Source organism: Elgaria multicarinata, chromosome 1 (genome assembly GCF_023053635.1).
Source record: "Elgaria multicarinata webbii isolate HBS135686 ecotype San Diego chromosome 1, rElgMul1.1.pri, whole genome shotgun sequence".
In the NCBI taxonomy this organism is placed as follows: Eukaryota; Metazoa; Chordata; class Lepidosauria; order Squamata; family Anguidae; genus Elgaria; species Elgaria multicarinata.
The window spans coordinates 104,964,490-104,986,368 of record NC_086171.1 but is presented as its reverse complement, the minus strand read 5'-3'; the positions used below and the strand labels follow the sequence as shown (position 1 = coordinate 104,986,368).

The 21,879-nt window shown below is 42.0% G+C and overlaps 2 protein-coding genes across 2 annotated transcripts in view; one reads left to right on the top strand and one right to left on the bottom strand.

Moving 5' to 3' along the window:
* STX6 (syntaxin 6) overlaps positions 1 to 21,879 on the top strand; it is a 590,646-nt gene that overhangs the window by 466,576 nt on the left and 102,191 nt on the right. The gene's annotated exons all lie outside the window — the stretch shown is intronic.
* The window catches only part of LHX4 (LIM homeobox 4), an 81,343-nt gene that overhangs the window by 29,339 nt on the left and 30,125 nt on the right, over positions 1 to 21,879 (bottom strand). Inside the window, exon 2 of the mRNA XM_063117127.1 lies at positions 9,705 to 9,876. Coding sequence (XP_062973197.1) covers positions 9,705 to 9,876 — 172 coding nt within the window. The remainder of the gene's footprint in view (positions 1 to 9,704; positions 9,877 to 21,879) is intronic.

The window sequence follows — 21,879 nt, the reverse complement described above, 5'->3', positions numbered from 1 at the left end:
TATGAGAATTAATACCGTTTAAGAAGCCCATCCATCACATTAAGAATTTACAGAATAGTGAGGTACTCTACCCTACTTACTAAATATGATATCTAATCTTCTTGCTAAATGACTATCAGACTTTGAAAAGATGATATCACTGGATCAAGTTCATCAATTATGTTTAATTGAATAAACTAAAAAAAATGTAATTGGATTTTGAATGAATATTATTTTGAATTTTATTGTTATTGTCTTCCTTAGTGGGTCGTTGAAAACTGCTATTCTGAATAATGATTTTTATAGTGTAGGTAGGGGGTGCTGGGCATGAGTTTGTGGAACCAAGGGGGTGGTTACCTGAAAAAGTTTGGGAACCACTGATTTAGCACATTATGCAGGGCAAACCTACATCTTAGGAATACATCTAAAAAAATGTAATATGTGAAATACTCCCCCCCCCCTTCAAAGGTCTTCAGTAAGCGCATATGGCACTAGCTGTGTTGAAAACATTTTGCAGTTAATGTTGGCATGGGATTTCCATGCTGAAAATTTCTACTGGTTTTCAGATGGGTGAACTTCCCTGCTTCAGTATGCCATGCAACATTTGATGCAAGAGGCCAAAGTCTAAGGAAAATAGGAAATCTTGGGGAAACAACAGGGTAATAAAGGATGGGCATAAATGTGGGTTCTTTCTGCCCTCTGGCACAGATCTGAACAGATGTGCTTGATGCAGCCAAGGGAGATTAAATCAGACGACTATAGTCCAGTTTGGGCTTAAAAATGCAATGAGAGGGGTGGAGGGAAGTATTAGGGAGGTTTGGGTCTCTGAAAAAGTTAAATGCCCGCAAACAGCATTCATCCTGTAGGAGCTTTAGAACAGCACAATTCCTTTTATTTAAATACAATGCAGCACCTCTTTTCCAGGATATCCACCTTTCCCTGCTTTATTTTATCAAAAAGGTACATTTCTTCCCTTCCTCCACCACACAGCCCAAGAACGTGTCAGCACTACAAGCAGTGGGGCCAAAATCCGTGGCCCTGCAGTTAATCGGTCCCCCAAATGACTACTCAGAGAGCAGCAGCAGCAATCAGGGCAACAGAAACAAACTCCGTTTTATTCCAGTAGCAGATGCTGCTATGATTTAAGTGAGTTTAAAATTCACATGCTCAAGAGCATAAGCTTTTTCATCAAGGTTGGGAAACAGAGTGTTGTTGTTGTAACATATCAAGAATGTAGAAACAGTTGTAAACCATGGAATGGTAATTGGAGGGAGTGGGGAAGATAAATTTTAGTTCTGTGCTTCACAAATGAAACACTGCACATAGTCATCTGAAGGGGTCTTCATAAGGCCATTAGGTCTAAGATCTAAAATTACTTAGCTGCTGATTACTATTGATTACTAGCCTACATCAATCTTATGCCAGTTTAGCTGGCATGGCACACCTGGCTATACCATATGTGGCACAGCCCCTCCAATGCCCTGTGGGTCTGCTTCTTTCCAATTGAAAAATAGCCATTTGGGTAATGGCCAATGCCAAGAAAATAATTGCAGAAGTAGAGTCACTCTCCTTATCACAACATATTTGAAAGACAGCTTCCAAATTTGAAAAGACAGGAAGAGGTTTGGTTTCTCCATTACCCCCACCAAGGGGTCCACATAGCTGGCATCACCTGTGAGCTGTGGCAAACAAGATACAAAACCAGAATGGAGATATCTTTTGTTAGACCAGTTTCAGTTGTGAAACGGTTTTAGAGCTACATACACAAAACTGTATGTCTAACTGATAATTTGGAGTGAGAGGAAGGTTATTGATTAATGTGGACTGACTGATATTAATCATTATCCAAAAACCCAAACTGCGTTATTTTAATGCTCAAACTCGATGGCTCTTGCAACTTGTCTGATTATATATATACAATATTTATATACTACTCCCCATTCAAGAATTTCAGAGTGCTAAACAAATTGAATAAAAGAATAAAAACACAATTAAAATATATTTTTAAAAGAAACAAAAGTGCAATAAAATTGTGGCTGGTCATTAGGGGAAGGCTCCCTGGAAGAATGATGTTTTCAGGATGCACCAAAAGGAATACAAAGTTGGTGCCTGCCTGACCTCCAGAGGAAGGGAATTTCATAGGATGGGGGCCACCACACTGACGGCTCTTCCCCTGGTGGACTTCGGGCAGGTCAGTAGGGGAGAAGGCACTCTCTCGGGCATTCTCGTTCCAAATTGTTTAGGGCTTTGTACACTAGTACAAGAACCTTAAACCTGGCCCGGTAGTGAGTAGGCAGCCAGTGCAGTTCCCTCAGCAAAGGAGTTACATGCTGGAAAGGGGCAACTCCAGACAATAGCCAAGCTGCAGCATTCTGCACTAGCTCCAGCTTCCAGAACAGCTTTAAGGGCAGCCCCACATAGAGCGCATTGCAGTAATTTAACCTTGAGGTTACTTATGCTTGTACCACCACGGCCAAGCTATCCCTGATTACCACCTGTGGCCCCTGGTTCCTGAGATCACAGTGAAAATAATACAGGAATGTTATATTAGTTAAATAATGGATGGAAAAGGGGAGGTTTCTTTCAAGTTTCCACCACATGCTGAAACGCAACTGACTTTTCAATTAGAGAATGGAAGCAAGTGGCAGCAGGAGAAACATCAAAGAATCCACTGTCTGCCTGCATGTTCTTCCCTATGACTGAATAAAGCTTTGTTGAATCATAGCTACAAGAGAACAAATGGAGCGACTGAGTTTCAATTTGGAAGACTTTCAAGCCTCCCATAAGATTGGACATAAGGTAAGACAAAGTATTATTCTTTATGTAATGTCCTTCCACAGAAGGTACACCTGGCCCACTCCATGAGTACTTTTAAACAGGCCTTAAAGATCTGGATATTTCACTGCACTTTTAATTGATGCTGGCCTACAACCCGTATTTTACATTTTATAATTTTAACTGTCAATGATAGTTTATGCCTCTGTTTTAGGTAATTGTGTTATACAGTGGGTGCAAGGAAGAAAAAGGCTAAAATAATTGTCCTCAGTGTTAAAAAAAAACCCCGCTGCTATAAATATGAAGTCAGATATAATATTTTAAGAGTATAGAAAGAGTTTAATAATGCCACCATGGTTCTGTAACCCAATGTATATTTTTTCTGTTCTGGGGTGCCTTCCAGAGGAGGTATTTATTTATTTATTTATTTATTTATTTATTGCATTTGTATACCACCCCATAGCCGAAGCTTTCTGGGCGGCTCTCACCCTCTGCCTCATTCACAGAATTTTACTGGGAGTCCTCCAGACATTGACGTCTTCCACTCATCACCTCCCATGTTTACCTACAACATCTTCCACCTTGTTTGTTACCACAGAAAATCAGTTATGGGCGGTGGTGGAAATGGAATTGCTACACAGTGTCTTCTGATTGGTAGTGCTAGGAGCCCTCTGTCTGGAAGCACTGCTGAAGTAAACTCCAGAGAGCAGGGAATGCTGTAGTTTTTCAGTGTGACTCAACTTAAATAGGGAAGACCCAGCTATGGGGGTCACCTACTGGTTAGTAGGCATCAACAACACATCTCCTCCACAATTCCCAGAGCAATGGCTTTTACATCATCACAGGGGAGGGGGTGTAAACTGAACGATGATAATATCTTTAATTCACCTATATGTGATGTTTTAAAAAATGGGGTGGGTGAGGGGGCACCATGGTATCTCCAGTTAGGAATCCTACAATATCAAGGCCAGGAAAGACTCCTGTGCTCAAGACCTGGGAGAGCCATTGTCAGCCAGTGTAGACAATACAGTGTTAGGTGGACCAATAGTATGAGGGCTATCCCATGCAGAGCAAGAAGGGCAGAGCTCAGGGCTGATACATCATTTTATATATTCATGTATAAGGTAAGCTGTGAAGCTAAATTCACACCATGGATAAAGAACTCACTGGAACAGCTCTTAAAATCTGCCTGACTGGAACGGCTCTTAAAATCCCACTGGAACGGCTCTTAAAATCTACCTTAGTCCTGACTGGAAGTCCTATGTATTCAGTTCAAAGAGTTAAATGCTACATGATTAAGCATTATTTTTACCAGTAATTGGACATTTATATCCTTCCTATGTAGCTGAAAATTACCAGGGGGTTTCCCATTCCCCAGTGAAGTGTACTGTGTAATTCAAAAGCAACACAGAACATAAAGGCTTAATAAATTTATTGTAATTCAATGGCCAACATGCTTTTTTACCAACAGAAATAAATCCAATGAAATCATGGGTAGAATTCTAACTCAAGAATAAGGTAGGCCCCTACGGGTGAGATAAAGGCACCACTGTCAATCTACCATAACCCAGACATAAGGACACCAGAAGAGCCATGCTGGATCAGACCAAGGGTCCATCTAGTCCAGCACTCAGTTCACACAGTGGCCAACCAGCTGTTGACCAGGTACCAACAAGGCAGGACACGGTGCAACAGAACCCTCCCACCCATGTTCCCCAGTAACTGGTGCACACAGGCTTACTGCCTCTGATACTGGAGGTAGCACATAGCCATCAGGGCTAGTAGCCATTGATAGCCTTCTCCTCCAGGAATTTATCCAACCCCCCTTTTAAAGCCATCCAAATTGGTGGCCATCACTACATCTTGTGGTAGTGAATTCTATACTTTAACTATGTGCTGTGTGAAAAATACTGCCTTTTATTTGTCCTGAATCTCCCACCAATCAGCTTCATGGGATGACCTCTAGTATTATGGGGGAGAAGGAGAAAAATGTCTCTCTATCCACATTCTGCATACCATGCATAATTTTGTGCACCTCTATCATGTCCTGTTAGCCTCCCTTTTTCCAAGCTAAACAATCCCAGCTGTTGTAACCTTCCCTCATAGGGGAGAAACTTCTACAATGTGCCACAAGCACAAAACAAGAACTAGAAATATGCACAGAGCCAACAATTCAAGCACAGTCAAGACATCTCAAGACACAAAACATATAATGTGCATATATGTAGCATTTTAACAATTCCCCTAATTTGCCACCATTACCTTTATTGGTGTATCTTGACAACCCAGTTTACATCTACCAGCTGTTTGAATTAGTGTTCTGCATCATAGCATAACAGAGTTGCACTGTGCTGGTTAGTGCTGAGGAAGTATTTATGAGCCACGATGTGATTGAGTGGGAGGGAGAGTGAAAAAGAGGGGAAGGATCCCCCGAAAATAGTGGTTGTAGGTAGGAGACAGGATGATATGATGAAACAGAGATTTCAAGTGGTGGACGACCTAGATGGCTTTGTGCCTGATGGATGACCTTCTTGGGAAAGGGATGTGATAAAGTGACCCTGTTAATTCTTCTCAGTCTCTCATCAGCTTTTGATACCTTTGACCACAGTACCTTCCTGGACTGCCTCTGTCAGATGAGAGTTGGGAGCAGCGTTTTACAGTGGCTCAAGCTCTTACTTGCGGGTTTGGTTCCAGAAAATAACATTAAGTGACTGTGCTTCTGCCCCCTGGCAGTTGAACTGCGTGGTGCTACAGAAGATGATTTTGTCCCCAATGTTATTTATTTATTTATTTATTTATTTATTACATTTCTATACCGCCCAATAGCCGGAACTCTCTGGGCGGTTCACAAAAATTAAAACCATTCAAAGTATAAAACAACAGTACAAAACCATAATATAAAATACAATATAAAGCCATTGGGAGTGGTCATTAGAAGATTTGGGGTAAGGTGTCTCCAGTATGATGATGACACCCAGCTCTGTTTCTATGACATCTGAATCAGGAGAAGACAAGCACATTTTGAACCGGTGCCTGGGTGCAGTTACTACTTGGATGAGGGCTAATAAACTGCAGCGGAATCCTGAAAAGACATAGACCCTATGGGTGGGTGGTTTCCAGGTCCAGGAATTGTGTTTGCCTACTCTGGAAGGGGTTGTACAACCTCTGATGGAGCAGGTTCATAGCCTGGGGGTGCTCCTGGATCCATCTTTGTAACTGGAAACTCAAGTGCCTGGAGCTCTCATTACCAACTTCAGTTGATGCACTAATTCTTGAGTAAGGATAGCCTAGTCATGGTGATCCATAAACTGGCAACCTCACAATTAGATTACTGTAATGTGCTCTTTGTGGGGCTGCCCTTGCACCTGGTTTGGAAATTGCTGCTAGTGCAGAAGGCAGAAGCTAGGATGCTCAGTGGAGCACTTAGCTATACACATATTACACCAGTGGTAAAAAGAACAGCACTGGCTGCCTATTAGTTACCAGGCCATGTTCAAGGTTTTGTTGTTGACATTCAAAGCCCTAAACAACATATGGCCAGGGTCTCTAGCTGAACGCCTTCACCTAAATTCACCAACTTGATTCCTAAGATCTTCAAAGGAGGCTTTATTGGTCATTTCACAACATGACTTGGTTCGCACGTCACACTGACAAATCATTAAATAACCCACAATTTGTGAACAGGCTCAGTGCGTCATTAGGTATTGCACCTAAGAGGGCTTTCTTAAGAGTGGCACCCACCCTCTGGAACATTCCCTCATGTGTGGTCAAAGTGATGGAAACTGCTGCAAACTTCAAATGCCTCTTGAAAACACACTTGTTCACTCAGGCTTTCTCTGATTTGTAATTTGATCTTGACACGGTTTTGTTTTACTGCTTTTATTGTAATGTTTAAAAGTGTTTATTGTTTTATACTGGTTTTATATTACTTTTTATATTATACCATATGTGTTTTTATGTGAACCACTTGGAAATCTTGGGATGTCAAGTGATACAGAAGCATCAGTCAATCATAAAATGGTCAGATGTTTCTATCCTGTCTTTAGAAGACAGGCTAGAATTTTCCCCATTATTCAGATGGGGTACACTAGTGAAATTTGTATTCTAAATATTATTATTGCTTTATATTAATCTAACACAAGTAAAAGATTAAATACAAGGACCCCAAGTCAAGCAGGACCTACCTTTTAAAATAACTAGGTAGGCCAAGCCTGCCCCTCCAAATGAAGCATACATTACTGCTACCATTTTTGTATTTTTTTTTCCTGCCATTCCTGATGACTGACAGGGCATCAGCTGTCTCCCAAACTAACTGGGTCACTGAGTTACTTGGAGCTGATCCCAGAGAGGCCATGCCCTTGTTCTATCCAACCCGTATCATGCCTAGATTTCCCCTAACAGAGGCAAAGCAGATGCAAGGAGCAGATCAGGTTTTGATTAGGAGAAATATTAAGTTAAAAGGGATTTATTTCTAACGCAAAACAGCTTGGGGGGATTGCTATATAGTGGAGAGTGTCTTAGGTTAAGCCACTGGGTGACTCTCTAGTAGGGTGACCATATGGAAAGGAGGACAGGGCTCCTGTATCTTGAACCGTTGGATAGAAAAGGGAATTTCAGCAGGTGTCATTTGTATGCTTTCAGCACCTGATGAAATTCCCTCTTCGTCACAACAGTTAAAGCTGCAGGAGCCCTGCCACTCTAGTATAGGTCCTGCAGCTTTAACTGTCCTCCTTTCTATATGGTCACCCTACTCTCTACAAGAGGGCTGTTTGCACTGATGCGCTCACATTTTGCCACCAGTTTAACTGTTGGAGTTACTACTGCTAAGTTTTCCTTCCATTGCATGGTTTGTCCTTTGGAGATATTTCAGATGCCTTCTGTTCCCTTTATTTTTAGCTTTTATTAAACAACAGCAACAACAAGCAACCACCAGTAAATCTCTCTGCCCCCTTTACTAATGGAAACAAGATTCTACCCAACTGCTCAGTAAGAAGTTAAACCTGTTCCAGGATTCCAGGGTTCAGACCAAACGCACAACTGACAAGTAATGGAAGCAGTTGGTTCCTGCTTCATTTCTCTCCACTGCATGTACCGATCAACTGAAGGAGAAACGGGGCAGCGCTTCTGTACTTAGCCATTTTAAAAATTATATTAATGTTGATTTTACTGCAATTATTTAATACAATAAATCACTAATTAAATGTATTAGACTATATGTATTTCGTTTTGCTGATTTGGATTGAGTTATGATGGGCTCTGCCCAGGGTATCATCAGTCTCTCTTATTTATTTATTTATTTATTTATTTATTTATTTATTACATTTCTATACTGCCCAATAGCCGGAGCTCTCTGGGCGGTTCACAAAAATTAAAATCATTCAACGTATAAAACAACTGTATAAAACCATAATATAAAATACAATATAAAAGCTCAACCAGATAAAAACAGCAGCAATGCAAACTTACAAATTTAAAACACCAAGTTAAAATTAATTGATAGACTGTTAAAACGCTGGGAGAATAAAAAGGTCTTCACTTGGTGTCTAAAAGCATATAATGTAGGTGCCAAGCGAACCTCCTTAGGGAGCTCATTCCACAGCCGGGGTGCCACAGCAGAGAAGGCCCTTCTCCTTCCTTTGGCAGGGGCTCGCGGAGAAGGACCCCTGAAGATGACTCTTCCAAGTCCCTCCTCCTTTGCAATGGGATTGGTTGAACATTAGCCCTGGAAGATCAGGCTGAAGTTCTAAGCATCCCAAGAGAACGTATTTTAAGGTGTCATCAGACAAGCATTTTATTGCACGCTCATTACTGGGCACTCATGGATTTTCACGGGTTCTATTCACGATGATCTCTGCGTCCCACGCACCTCCCGCCCCTTCTAGCCCTTTTTGAGTGACAAAAAAAGACCCCAGTAAATCTGATTTATTTTTTGAGACGGAACTTGCCGCTATCTCCTGCTGTGTGCAGGAGAAGTAGGGAGATCAAAACGGCCCACTGAATGGACCACATGCATGTTGTTTACTTCCTTTTTTGAAAAAGGAAGTAACGAGGGACAAACACACAGGCAGATAAGTGATGGTAAGGAAACGCAATTTCCCCCCATGTGATGACACTCCTAAACAGGCAGAACAGAGTTATGGGACCTTGACACTGTAATTCTATATGTATCTACTCAGAAGCAAGCCATTGAGTTCAGTGGGATTGTCAAGTTCAATTCTGCTCAGTTCTTCACTTTTCCAACATTACGTTTGTTCTGTTCTGTTTCTGCATGAGTTTACCATTTTTTAAAAAAAAAATCCACATAAACATTCATATGAATTGTCTTCTATCACATACAATTTTGAATGACCTTTTCCCAATATATGCATTTTTGCAAGCGATTTCCCGTAATATAATCTGTTTTTAAAAGAACAATTTTAATATGATGGTTAAATCATTTTACTTTTTACCGTTCTGGAATCTGTTTTAGATGTGGAGTGGTATACAAATATTTTAGTTAAATGTATAAATAAGATGCACTTTTGTGAACCCTTTCCCCTAACATACACATTTTGGGTGCACTTTTTGATTTGCAAACTTCCTCACAAACTTCAGAAAAGTGCAAATAAAAGCATTCTGCTTTGTGCGTCTGGAAGTGCGTATTTCCCAAACAAATTTCTCACCGACCCATCCCTACCAGAAGGTCCTAATCAAGGACACTCCCCTCCCATCTTCCCCATATCACTGGCAAGAAAGTATGGCATAACCATTCATATCTGGAAGTCTTGAACAGGCGAAAGCGGCACAGATGTGAAATAGCCATTGCACTACGCTAACTTCTCAATTGTTCCAAAAGAAAATAACATTGTTCAAGGATCAGCAATGGTGGCACTCATCAAGAAATACCCTGTGACTAATTGGAGGCCCAGCAGACCCTCCAACACTGCTAACGAAAGCTTTTCTGCACCTACTTGAAGAAGTCTTCTTTGCAATAGACGCTCCCAGCTCTGGAAAAGCAGCGGTCTGCCAGCTGCATTTGGCAATCTGCGCACTTGAGGCAAGAGCCGTGCCAGTGCCGGTCAAGGACTTTCAGGATGAACTTATCCAGGATGTGTTGGTTGCAGCCGGCACACTGGGGGATCTCTGGCGGTGGAAGAAAGAGAACAATGTCAGCCCAAAAAACCAAAAATCAAAGCCCACTGCAGAGCAAGGAAAGACGGCAAGAATCAAGCAGTTCTGACCAAAAGGGGGATAAATGATAGCAAACTGGTCTCTGGCTTAAAATATTGGGGTGAGGGGTGCACTGGCACTGCAGGTCAGCCTGAAGCCCAGCGTGCAAAAAGCAACGCTCCTCCAAAGGGTATGTGATACTTTTATTTTTAATATTTATTTATTTATTTTATTATTGCATTTATATTCCACCTTTTATCCTCTAAGGAACCCACATTATAACCTACATAGGAACCTACATAATCCTCCTCCTCTCCGTTTTATCCTCACAACAACAACCCTGTGAGGTAGGTTGGGCTGAGAGTCTGTGATTGGCCCAAAGTCACCCAGTGGATTTCCATGGCTGGGTGAGCACTAGAACCCAGATCTCCTGACTCCCAGTCCAACACTTTAGCCACACTGGCTCTTTATTGCTGTGCCGTTGATGGAACAGCCCACTCTCTGAATTGCACCATTAGCTGTAACTCTGAGATTTCTGCCAGCTTGCCATGCAGACTAGCATGGAGCAGGAGAAGAGATGAGAACAGCTACCCCATGGCTTGCAGGAGCTAGCCGCTGAGATTAGCTCCTATGTAGGACCCTGACCCTACGCTGACCATATGGAAAGGAGGACAGGGCTCCTGTATTTTTAACAGTTGTATTGAAAAAGGAATTTCAGCAGGTGTCATTTGAATGCATGCAGCACCTGGTGAAATTCCCTTTCAATACAACTGTTAAAGATACAGGAGCCCTGTCCTCCTTTCCGTTTTACCTGACCCAGGATTTATTACAAAAACCTATCCCCATGACTTGCAAGCATGAGTGTCAGTTTTAATGTGCTCAAGTGGGGCATCCAACTTCCCCACAGATATCTTTAGGGCTGGTGTTTGCATTCATCAGAATCAACTGGTGAACCTTTTCAGGACTGTAGCCTGCCGGTGAAATAGCCCCCTGGCTAAAAACAAAACTAAGATGATGGGGCCAGACATTCAGCCTTGCCTTCTCCCTGACCTCCTAGGGACCTATGTACAGGGAAATTTCATCATTCCTTTTCATGGAAGAGCATTCAAATAGACACCTAGCTGAATTACAGTCTGGAATGTAATTTCATTGAATGTCTAAACTGGCTTTTAACTCAGTTATCTGAGGTTAAGACTCTTCTTGGGTCCTTGTCAGGAAGCAGCCAAACATAATGCAGAAGAGAGGGCAAAGAGAATGGGGCAACGGGGGGCTACATACTAAGGGATTTAGGCAGCAGGGACAATGGTCAGAAATGCTACATGCTAAGGGATTTAGCCCCATTATGCTATTATTGACATATTCATAAAACTGCAGCTCCTCAAAAATAGTTTTAAGACATTGTAGTTGTGAAGAACTGCTTGAGAATTGGGAATGAGGTATAATTGCAAGCCAGGAGAGCAAGAATTCTAGAAAGCCCATATGCTGCAATTAGAATTGTATTGCTTTTTTTAAAAAAATGAATTGTTAGTTTTGCAATCAAACATTTTGTTTAGAAACTTGAATAAGGGCTGAAGATTTAAGTGCTCATGCAGCTCATAAAAATGGAAGAGCAGAACAAACACTTCAGGGCAAATGGATGAAAAGCCATGGGGGAAGAACTGTAAGCATCAAGAAAGCACGCTCCCCCGTTTCTAGCAACAAATGCCCGTCAGTCCTCTTCTCCTCCCCCATATACTGCATATTACATACAAAAACTTAATGAGACATAACAATGATGTTGGATTCTCCCATTTTCTTACAACTTGAAACCATTTTTATTTTCGTTACAGGTGGAACAGCGGGCAAACGTTTTACAACATATTGATTAAAATGGGTCAGACAAAATTGCTCCAGACCGGGGATAAGATGAAGCCCGAGGGACCATTAGTTGGCCATCCCTGTTCTACAGTAAACCCTATGCACTCCTTGCTCACTGTTGGAGGAAGAGGAAGAGGAAGAGGAAGAGGAAGAGGAAGAAGAAGAAGAAGAAGAAGAAGAAGAAGAAGAAGAAGAAGAAGAAGAAGAAGAAGAAGAAAAAGAAGAAGAAGAAGAAGAAGAAGATACTAAAAGCTGCATGAAAAAGGCAGGTAGAAAGGAGCCATTCTTAAAGGAGCCATGTCTTATTGAAACAGAAAAAAATATCTTTGAAGGCATTGTCTTGGATGCTGGCACGACAGCTCTTATTTCATGGGCTTCATCTTTGTGCCAGTCCTGCATCTCCAGCCTCTACTCTTCAGATTACTGAACTTTTCTCCCTCTCCAAGTTCCTATCACCATGCTGATTCCTCTGCTTAGGAGAACATCCATCTGTAGTAAATATATCAGCAGCCAGCCTTCAAAATCCTTTCTAAACTCTTTGACTGGCTTCATACGACACAACCAATACTCAAGATTGAATATGAAGTTGAGTGTGGGTTGTTGTTCAACCATTTGTTGTTGTACCCACCCATACTAATACACCATGGTTTGTTAACCACAAACAACACACAGTTCTCAACCAAACAACAAACTAAGGCTTCTCTTCATGTGTTGTTTATGGTTTAACACACCCCACACTCAACCTATACTCAGCCTTGAGTTGGCTTGTTGTGTTGTATAAACCTGGTAAATGCCTCCCCAAAGCCTTCCCATTTAGACCCGCCTCACTTCTGTTGAGAAGAGCACCCATCTTTTTTCCCCCCTGACCCTGCACCTTTGTCACAAAGTCTGGAACACATATATTTAGTAGGTGAAGCTTTTAATGCCGTTCTTTTCATGCCAGGAAAATGCACCACCTGCTAAATTTCTGTGTGTTTGGCTGCTATGTCAAAAAGCTACAGGAACCAGGCTACTAAAAAAGGCTAGTAGTGTGCTTTCATAGCACACTGAAAGGTGCTCTAAAAAGGTGGCGAAGAAAGAGGAACGGCCTCACCAAAAAGGACAGAAGAGGATATAGATTTGCATGTGCTCATTTGTGACTAGTTGCAAATTTAGAAATGATGTCTGCATTCTAAATAGAATTATAATACATATTATCATAGCAGGGAAGAGTGTGGCCAGGAGATGCATGTACCTGCTCAGGTGCTAACCATTAATGAGCATCGTCAAGGCCTCCTTGCTCTCCCATCTTAGGGTTCTTTCTCTTTAAACCAGACTTGGACTGAATAGTAGAGGACCGCCCACTGTAAAGTAGAACATATGCCTGCCCTTTGCTGTAACAAGCTCAAAAAATTGGATGGCCATGGAATACAAAACATTCAGGGCCAGGCTGCCTAGAAAGGGCTGGCTGAGACATAAGGCTTATTTAGCAACTTCTGGCTGTGTAGGCTATCGAACACACCAAATGTACTGTTGATGTATGTCATAAATATTCATGGCTAAAATCCATGCCTCCTGACACATAAAATGTCTATTTATTCATTTATTTAAATTAATTTCATTTCTGTATTGCCCAAAAGCTCTCTGGGCGGTTCACAAAAATTAAAACCACAACATACAACATAAAATATAAAATATGGAAGCTTAAAACCACAATATAAAACCCAACACAATTTACATATAAAACCCAACACAATTTTAATCACATTTACTTCAAAGTGTCCTCCCCTACTCTGCCCTGCTGATGTCATCAGATACATGACTGAAACTACTTGTGTGGAAGTGTACCCTAACATATAGAGTTTGATCTTATTTTAGGAGAACTTCTGCCAGTCAGACATCCTTTTCACATAAAAGGGTATTTTGTTCACTTGGTAAGTTAAATGATGGAAGCCTGCCTTTGCCATTTTGACACCCCAAAATAAGGAGTGACATTCTTCTAACTGACCTTCCCTAAATCAGATGCCCTCAAAACCCATAGTAAGTTCTACTCAGTAACTATTCGATGCCTTTATTCATACATCACGTTTTTCATGGCAATGAGCCAAGAGAGCTACAAAAATCGAGCCTCATTTCTTCATGCTAAAGAATTTATCTGTTATATAATGAACAAGCATACAAGAAATTCTCTTCTTCTTGTTTTACACACCATCTTCACCTGCATTGTTTTCATTCATCCTCACTACCAAGATTCCACATCACTGCCTCACCCTACTCAGCACAACTATTACACCTTTCAGTGCCAGCTCATCTAAGAAGAATGCTCAAGTGATAATTTGGTTTGCTTCCCACGAACCAGCAGGACAGAAGACATATTTTGCATCAACAAATTTCCCAATTGTTTCATTTCATAGGGGATAAATTGGTGGATGAGTCACAGTTGTTTTGCTCAAGCTCCATAGACTGATATGGAGGCGCATGGAGGAAGTGAACTACCACAGACACTCTGACTGCTGCCTCAGCACCATCTTCCTTGGCGTTCTACACGTTAAAGAATGCCATGAAGCCTGTGTTCATTCACAGATTATGGGCAGGATCTAATGTGCCACTCTGCTTGCACAGCTGACATAGTGCTAGAGTAAATAACCTCTAGCATCAATGCCAATAGCGTATGCTGGTATTATGGCTTTCTCCGGAAATCCCAATGCCAGCATATGCTATTGGCATTGCTCTAGAAGTCACATACACGAGCGCTACTTCCATGGCACAAGCTGAGTGACAGCACTGGATACTGCCCTGTATGATTTCGCATTTGAATTTAACTAGACAGACATGCCTCTTCTTCTCTTTTATCCAATGAGGCTAACACTTTCTGAGTCTCATCATTCCTTAAGGTAGCAAATGCTTTTCTTGAAGATCCAATGGTCCGATCACATTCAATAAACGTGTAGCAATCCAATTCCATGCATGTCTATTCAGTCAGAAGCAAGTCCTAGGAAATTAATCCCAGGTAAATGTCTATAGCATTGCTGCCTAAAAAGCAGGAATGGCTTTTCAGAATAACAAGCTCATAACTTTTAATGATGTTAATTATTAAATAAAATACGGAAGTGGAAATCAGTTTTTTAAGGCCTACTGGGCACTATAGAGTCACTATATCCATTGGCTGCCGGTGGCTGCTAGGGTTCGCTACAAGGTCTTATTGACCATGTATAAGGCCCTGCATATTGCTTGGGTCCTGGATACCTGAGCACTCGCCTCTCTCCTGTGTCTCACCATTGGCAGACTCGCTCTCAGGAGCAGGGCGCCCTGATGGTTCCCCACTACAAATTGGAATGTGCCGGGGCCAGGGTTTTTTCAGTGGCTGGCCCCCGGTTATGGAACAATGTGCCACTGGAGATTAGACAGGCTCCCACTCTCAATTATTTCAAACGCCTTTGTGAGGCGTTTTTATTTTTACAAGAGTTTGGGGAGAGGGTGGTTTAAACTGGGTCGAGGGCTTTTAATGGATTGAGGATGAGGGTTTTTAATGGAATTGTCTTAATGTGGGTTGAGGGTTTTTAATGGAATTGTTTTATACATAATTGTAAACCACCACGATACCAGAAATGGTGAGGTGGCGCTATAAAAATGCTTTAAATAAATAAATAAATAAATAAATAAAATATATCCCTTTATTGTCTTACCCAGAAGTTTCAGCTTTCAGGATGGATATGACAAAAACCTTTATATACCATTCACTCAATAAAGGTTCATAAGGCAGTGCATTGTATTTCTACCAAAACCAAAAAAACCTCCTTATTCACAGGTAATTTTGGAAAGCATACTAGGTGTTATCTCCAGCTGCCTACAAAAACTCTTCTTTTTCTTCAAGCCCATATTTTTAAAACTGAACTAACTGAAGTTTGCTACAACAAAAACTTCAGCCTTCCCTCAAATATGGACAAGCTCTGTCCGTAACAGTCTGTTTATTATCATCAGCAAAAATCTCAAAATATGAACAAATTGATGATAATTACGAACCCAGTGACAACTATAATAAAACCAGGAATCAAAAATAGTCCATGAATGGGCACATGGAAGGAAGTTATGGGAAACACCAAAATACAGCTGAAATTGAGGGCAGCATCTTTTTGAGATCAGTTGCAGTAAGAGTTGTGTAGTTTGTTCGTTTGTATTTCAGCAACAAATATTAATGAAATGCCAGATGACCCTCTAGGACAGCCTTCCTCAACCTGGGGCACTCCAGATGTGTTGGACTACAACTCCCAGAATGCCCCAGCCAGCTATTCTGGGAGATGCAGTCCAACACATCTGGAGCGCCCCAGATTGAGGAAGGCTGCTCTAGGATCAGTATAGTATCTACACTTTCTAAAGCTCTGTGGGAAGAGGGGAGGGGTTAAAGGTCTCTGTATAAATTAAAATATCTCTCAAATTCTTATAAACAGATATAGACAGGACTGCCAACTTTTGATTTAGGTGGGGCAAAGCCAGGAAAAGCCAAGGCATTAGCTGCTGGATAAAATGGATCTGATGCCAAATGGGTGGTTAGTGGTAGAGCCTGGCAAAATCAGCCATTTTGCTGGCTTTTCTTTTTTAAAAACAACAATTCTGGTTACCTGACAGAACACAGTTTTACTAGTCAGACCAGTAAAATACTGGTTTGGTTGTTGACTCCGTCTATATATAAACTGCCTGTCTGCAGGCAGAATAGGTTATACAGATGTAGATAGCTGTGTGTTCATCTGTATTTCCATCCGCCTATAGTTCCAAATAATGGAAGGCGTTGTAAAACTCTGCCAAGGGAGATTACCCAGTAAAAGCAACGCACATAAATTCTGATATACATGCCTGAAAGAAGATTGATTTCTGAAGAAGCTAACCGCAGAGCATATATGGAGTAATATTGCAAGAGATGTTTATGCATCAGAGCCTTCTTCTCTTTCTTTTCGCCCCCCTTTTTGCTATCCTCTTGGGTAGCTCTGGGGTGGCAGGAGACTGACTCACAGTAAATATCAAGGATTTGTTGCCTTTTTATGCCACTACAAATCCTCTGGATGGCCAGGAAAGGCTTCTCAGAAGCAAGAGCGATGGAAGCTTTTGTATTGAAATCCAAATGAAACAGCCAAGCTGATTGGCTTATTTATTGCAGAGCACTCTAGGCTGGAGTCAGACATTAGTTCTCAAGTGAGCTGAAGGGGGAAGGACAGACTGATTGCTGCCCCTGCTGGGCCCACACAGCCAACACTGTTCACGGAATGGGCAGGTTTTTGTGCAGGCGTTTGACCAAAGATGACAATGGGACAAAAGAAATGGATGTGCACTCCCACGAAATGATAACCATATCGTACCATCTTCAGTTATTTAACACAACGGTCTCCAGCCCCAAACACACAGGCACTGGCCATTAGGAACTGAGTTTTCCCAAAAGCAGGTAAACAATACTACAGAATCTCAGAATAATCAACGGGGCACATTCAACTGCACAACCTTCATAAGTGAATATACTTTGTCTCCATGTTGTCTCACCATTCTCCCTTGCCTTCTCCTCCTTCGCCATTTTTCTGCTCTCAGATTTATCTTCAGTGGCAAAGCCCAACCCCCAAGACAGGAGACACGACACAAAAGAGAGAGTGCTTCTGCACACTTGCAATGCAAATAAAAAACCTGCATTGGCCAGAAAACTCATTTTCACTGAACAACCAGATGACTGGCTGTCAAGCTGCATACTGGCCCTGGCCATGTTGCCAATTTCGGCTGAAGAGGGAAATCACTGGGATCCAGCGGGAATCTCTCTAACCTTTGTCCAGCAGCTGCAATATGGCGACACCCACTCACACTTCCCAATTCAGCAACAGCGCTGAGAAGGTGTGCAAAGTATACCCAATCTTTAAATATAATTGTTGAGGGAAGGGAGGGGCCTTGTGCTGTGCCCTCATCCGGGGAGAACTAATCTGTAAAAGGGAGCATGTGTTTAATAAGGCAACCAGTATCTGTATGTTACCATGTTGTCCAAGAACATTTTAATCAGATGGAATCAATTTTGTAAATTCGGGGTGTCAGGAGGGCAACCAGGATGATCAGGGGTCTGGAAACAAAGCCCTATGACGAGAGACTGAAAGAACTGGGCATGTTTAGCCTGGAGAAGAGAAGATGGAGGGGAGACATGATAGCACTCTTCAAATACTTAAAAGGTCGTCACACAGAGGAGGGCCAGGATCTCTTCTCGATCCTCCCAGAGTGCAGGACACGGAATAACAGGCTCAAGTTAAAGGAAGCCAGATTCCAGCTGGACATCAGGAAAAACTTCCTGACTGTTACAGCAGTACGACAATGGAACCAGTTACCTAGGGAGGTGGTGGGCTCTCCCACACTAGAGGCCTTCAAGAGGCAGCTGGACAACCCTCTGTCAGGGATGCTTTAGGGTGGATTCCTGCATTGAGCAGGGTGTTGGACTCGATGGCCTTGTAGGTCCCTTCCAACTCTGCTATTCTATGATTCTAAGTATCTAAGTCATAGACTACCCTACTTAGTCATTTGTCCATTGACAAAGAAGGCTGATGCATAGCTAATCAAAGTCAACTCAGAAAGCAGGTCACACTAGGGTGACCATATGACCCGGATTTGCCCGGATTTGGCTGGATTTTCGCTGCGAACCGGCAGATCCAGGAGGGGGAGGGGAAAATCCGGATTTTTGCAAAGAGCAGCTCTAATGGGAATTAACAAAAATGCTTATAACTCCATCATTTTTTAAGATAAAGACATGAAACTTGGCACAATGGTAGCTCTTAGGAAGGGCTTTAGTCATACCAAATTTGAAACAGATCTGTTCATCCACTGATTTTTTAGGAATTTTTTAAAAATTAAGGTTTTAAAATTATTATTTTTTAAATCGTCATTTTTAAAGATAAAGAGATGAAACTTTGCACCATGAAAGGATTTAGGTAGAGCTTTAGCCACACCAAATTTGAAAGAGATCTGTTCATCCATTGATTTTTTAGGAATTTTTTTAAAAATGAGGTTTTAAAATTATTATTTTTTAAACTGTCATTTTTAAAGATAAAGAGCTGAAAGTTGGCACCATGATAGCTTTTAGGCAGAGCTTTAGCCATACCAAATTTGAAACAGATCTGGGGCCAGTAGCAAACCCTGTTAACAACAACAGCAGCTTGCAATGAGTGAAGATACAAAAAATATTTGAGGGAAGGGGAGAATGTAACACTTTTTATACTGTTGTTTTTATACTGTTTTTATGTTTTTTAAATTTTTGTATACTTTTAATGTTTACTATTTTTAATTGTTGTAAACCGCCCAGAGAGCTTCGGCTGTGGGGCGGTATATAAATGTAATAAAATAAATAAATAAATAAATAAATAAATAAATAAATAAATAAAATAACACAAAGAGTATAGCAAAAGCTTCAAAGTACAGCAAAACCTACAAAAGTAGGAGTGAGTGAAGTTAATTTCAGATACATTGAATCTCTCACTTGTTCTTTATTTCAGTGATTTTAACATTAAGATGTTATGAAGAAGAGATTTGTCTTAAATGTGTGCTGTAAAATCAGACATGTGACCAAGGCTATGTTCGGGTGGGCACGCCCCCTTGGTGCTGGACATGCCCCCTTGGGGGCGACCATGTTGTCCTCCTTTTTGTTTTCTAAAATATGGTCACCCTAGGTCACACTCCCATCTGCCTGGGTGGGGTCCAAAGGCAAATGGTTTTTGTTTTGTAAGCAGCCAGTGGAACGGGGGGGGGGGGGAGAGAGATGTAATGAGTATTAACTATATGATTTCTGAGAATAGGACTATCTCTGTAGTTTGTCTCAAGGCAGCCTTCCACAACCTGTTACCTGCCAGATATTTTGGACTACTAACCACATCATCCTGGACCATTGTCCATTCTGGCTGGGGCTGATGGGAATTGTAGTCCAAAACATCTGAAGGGACCCTGGCTGGGAAAAGCAATACCTAGCAAGAGTCTTGGACACAACAAAGGTGTTTTAATAGCCCAAGAGATTCCAGAGATGTGTTTTCATGGAAGCTAATTGTTAGATGATTGCTTCTTGACAGGCCCAGACCTGTCATGAAGCAGTGTGAGGTGCCTGCATCAGGCAGTAGAGCTGCCCTGCCACCTCCAACGTGTGCTCTGGAGAACCTTGTCAGCTGCTCCCCTGTCTTGGCATTTACCACACCAAGATAGTAGCTGGCAGGACTCTCTGGAACAGCTGCCAACCCTCTACTTCCTTCATCACCTTTGCCACCACCGCATTGCCTCTGTGGAGAGCCACACAGCTGCAAGAAGAAGCCACAGGGCTCTCATGACACCCAGGTGAACTCTTGTGAGATCTGGCCAGCCGAGTCCTCATGAGAGCCCCACAGCCAGAAGAGGCAACGTAGCAGCAAAGGTAAGGGGAAGGAGGGGCGCAACGGGAAGGAGGGGCATGATGAGGTGCGTGGGCAAGGGATGTGATGCGGAAGCATATGTTCTCTCCTGCCTCAGTCAGCAAGAGACCTTGGGCTGGGGTTGCTTCTAGATACCGACAAATGGACCAGCAAGGCCACAATTTGACTGGCGAAGGTGGCTCATCTTTATTCTCCCTTCTCTAGCCAGTGGGAGTGGCTTGTCTGATGGAGTGTTTTAAGCTGTACTCCCACCAGGGACAGCGCAAGACATTTTACTGCCTCAGGCAAAGGACCAGATGTCGTCCCCTCCATTCCATGAACAGAAGTTGGCCAGACGGGCAGTTGAATCTTACTTCAGAAGACAGCAGGCAAGAGAGGGCAATGGCTAAGGGGCTCACGAGGAATGGCTGGGGGCTGCCATCACTGCCCCCAGCATCTGCAACCTGAGGCAGTTGTCTCTCTCTGCCTAATGGGAGGGCCAGGAATCACTTCCACCTATGCCCAAGCTGTATATTTGTAACTAAATCAGCTATCACAAAATGCCATAAGCCTCCAGTGATCTTTTTCCAAAGGAAACCAAATTTGGGTAAGCACTGAACCCCTGAAGCTGCTCACCACTCGAAGTAGGGGCAACATAACAATATGAAGGCATTTCCACATCTGAGAGCTTCTCTCATGTTATTAATGTTAAGATCTAATCTTTGTCATATTGATGAAAAAGCATTTATAACACAAATGTGCATTCTAGTCAAATAGGTTTTGCATTCACATGACAAAGTCGAGTGAGCCTAATTTTTATTTTATGTATTGGTAACATTTTTATCCCACCCTTCCACCCAGGAATTCTGAACATATATGGTTCCTTACCCCCATTTTATCTTATAACAACCCTGTGAGAGGAGTCATGCTGGCAGAAAATGACCAGCTCAAGGAGCTTCATGGCTGATTTGAAACAGGTTATCTCTGGTCTAAGCACTGCACCTCATTGCCCTGTACTTTGAGCTAGCTGGCAAGAAGCAGCTTCAAGAGGCTGCAAGTATAAGTTGCTGCTTTGGGGGCACAGATATGATTTAAAAACAAAGAAGAGACCTGCTGATCAGGCCAAGAACCCATGCAGTCAAAATCTGCTTCCAACAATGGGCAGCCAGACGCCTTCTAAAACCCTGGTGCCAGTGTTGGGCTTGTTTGGTTCTTATTTCAAGGGTCTACCCTACAAGGAATCTGTTCTTGTAAAATATTGCCCTGATTTCCCACTTCCTGAGATTGTGGGGAGGGGATGTGGTATTTTTCTGTGTGCAGGGAATTTCTGTGTCACACACACACAGGAAAAGCCTTGCCATTTGCTTCTGGCTCAAGTGTTGGAATCCATACAAACACACACACACACACACACACACACACACACACCTATGTCCATATGCACATACATTAACTAATGGATAAACTGGTCCTAAAAGACCAATGATGCTTCCTTACATTAGCTTCAAGAGCCTCTCCCATGATGTCCAAAACTCTGAATTATTGTTTTCCAGTCCCTCTCCAATGTTATTTATTTATTTATTTATTTATTTATTATAATATTGAGGTTCCACTTTTCCATCAATGATGCTCAAGGGAGCTCACAAAAACAAATTTTAAAATCAATCAAGTCTGATTGGTTGAGTGGCTCAACCCAAGAGGTATTGATTGTCCCTTTCCTAATCCATCCCACCTGGTTGCCCCACATGACTGAAGA